Raw genomic sequence first — 2,500 nt, 5'->3', positions numbered from 1 at the left:
GGGACCTGGCACCGGATGGGGAGGACCAAGCAGGTGGCCACAGATGCTATGGAGACGCCTCTCAACAGGTGTCTCTCAACGCTGGATATCACCCTCCTAGGTGAGTGAAAATGGGGGGATGTTGATTTTCTGGTAGTGTTGTTTTTGTTGTGGGGTAAACAACAGCATAGATAAGTGTTAGTGTTCTGTATTAAATTTGTGGGGATTTCAGTTTTGCAAAGACGACTGTTGGTAATGTTCTGTTGCTCTGTTTGTGTGTGCGTATGTGTGTGTTTCTGTGTTCTTTTATTACTGAACAAGTGTTATTATCAGATACAAATTGCTATTGTAAGAACAACAGAGCAGACAGTATTTTGCGATGTTTTGCCAGTTTATTCTTTGTAAGAATCAATATTACATTTCCCATTTGCCAGTTTCTCGGTCAATTCTGTTTTACCAATTTATCTAACAATTTTTTAATTATTTTTTTTCTATAATATTTTTAGTCAATTTATTGTAGATAGATAAAAAAAAGGTGTTTCCTTTACGTTTATGGCTCATTCTCATAACCTGTATTTGTTTGATTGCAGATGGAAAATCAGTTCTGTTGTTAATCTTAAAAACTAGTTTTACTTCTATAGTTTCTATAGATTTTCTATATCCGATAAAATCGTACCTTTTTTTTCCTTATATACTTACTAGTGTACGGGACCCGTCAAAACTGACGACTAAATATTTTGATAGATGTGCACACACGCAACCACCCGCTCTCCTTCTAACCAGGGTATGGCTACTTCCTCTCCCAATACCAGAAGGACGGAGGCCAAGTAGTTATATAACTAGCATTGCCCTCAGCGTGACCGGAAAGAAATACACACACTTATATATATATATATATATATATATATATATATATATATATATATATATATATATATATATATATATATGTATATATGTACGTATATATATATATATATATATATATATATATATATATATATATATATATATATATATATTAAAATACACAATTTTCAGTGTATTTATGATAAATAAAATAACCCCCAATGTATGAAAAATTAAATATATTTATTTTTCGAAGGGACCACCTCCCTCCCTCTTCGGAAAACAAATGGTTACAAATTTTTGAAAAAGAAGTACAGAGAGGTTCGTAAGAGATACAAAAAAAAAATAAAAACCGTTACAGTTTTAACGAAACAGCATTTTTCAAAAATGTGTAGCCATTTGTTTTCTGAAGAGGAACGGAGATGGTCCCTTCAAAATCTAAAAATAAATTTCATTTTTCATACATTGTGGGTTATTTTATATATATATATATATATATATATATATATATATATATATATATATATATATATATATACATATATATATATATACATATATATATATATATATATATATATATATATACAGTATATATATATATATATATATATATATATATATATATATATATATGCGTGTATATATATGTAAGCATATATATATATATATATATATATATATATATATATATATATATATATATATATTATATGTATATAAATATATATATGTATATATATTATATATATAAATATATATATATATATATATATATATATATATATATATATATATATATATATATATGATTATTTTAGAATTTACATATAATTCTGCATAGTCATGCATTGTACACTGCAGTTAACATTTCCCTTCACTGTTCAATGCACAAGATAAGGCAAAACTTTAGATAAATCCTAAAATAATGAATACATATAATGGGGAAAAGTTTATCATTCTATTATATATAAAAAAAGACCGTAAAAATACATCACTATTTATAACTGTAAGAATGACACTACATTTAACAAATGAATAGAGGCCTACTGTTGTCTTTGATGTCATTTATAGCGGGTATCAATAAAAAAGGTGCAAACCACAACAGAAATCAACCTCTCTCTCTCTCTCTCTCTCTCTCTCTCTCTCTCTCTCTCTCTCTCTCTCTCTCTCTCTCTCTCTCTCTCTCTCTCTCACACACATCAGCAGATTCCATATTTGTTCTTCGTTAATTTATTATGTGTGGTAGCCTCCAAATCAAATGTATATATACAGGATGTGTGTATATGTATATACTGTATATATAATGTATATACAATAAGTATAACAAACTATATATATATATATATATATATATATATATATATATATATATATATATATATATATACTATATATATATATATATATATATATACTATATATATATATATATATATATATATATATATATATATTCACACAGTATATTATACATAGTCTATACACAAACATACATGCACACACACATACATATATATGTGTATATATATATATATATATATGCTACGGTATATACAGTATATGTATATATACTGCATATATATATATATATATATATATATATATATATATATATATATATATATATATATATATATATATATATATATATATATATGTATATATGTGT

At 25.3% G+C, this 2,500-nt stretch overlaps 1 protein-coding gene across 3 annotated transcripts in view; it reads left to right on the top strand.

Annotated features, from left to right (window-relative positions):
• Positions 1–2,500, top strand: part of LOC137654740 (cationic amino acid transporter 4) — a 62,128-nt gene that overhangs the window by 43,409 nt on the left and 16,219 nt on the right. For all 3 annotated transcript variants that reach the window (XM_068388653.1, XM_068388652.1, XM_068388654.1), the window contains exon 2: positions 1–100. This exon is cut by the window's left edge and continues 134 nt beyond it. In XM_068388653.1, coding sequence (XP_068244754.1) covers positions 1–100 — 100 coding nt within the window. The remainder of the gene's footprint in view (positions 101–2,500) is intronic.

Source organism: Palaemon carinicauda, chromosome 15 (genome assembly GCF_036898095.1).
Source record: "Palaemon carinicauda isolate YSFRI2023 chromosome 15, ASM3689809v2, whole genome shotgun sequence".
NCBI lineage: Eukaryota > Metazoa > Arthropoda > Malacostraca > Decapoda > Palaemonidae > Palaemon > Palaemon carinicauda.
The sequence above is the reverse complement of the archived record's forward strand: the minus strand, read 5'-3'. Positions and strand labels throughout refer to the sequence as shown.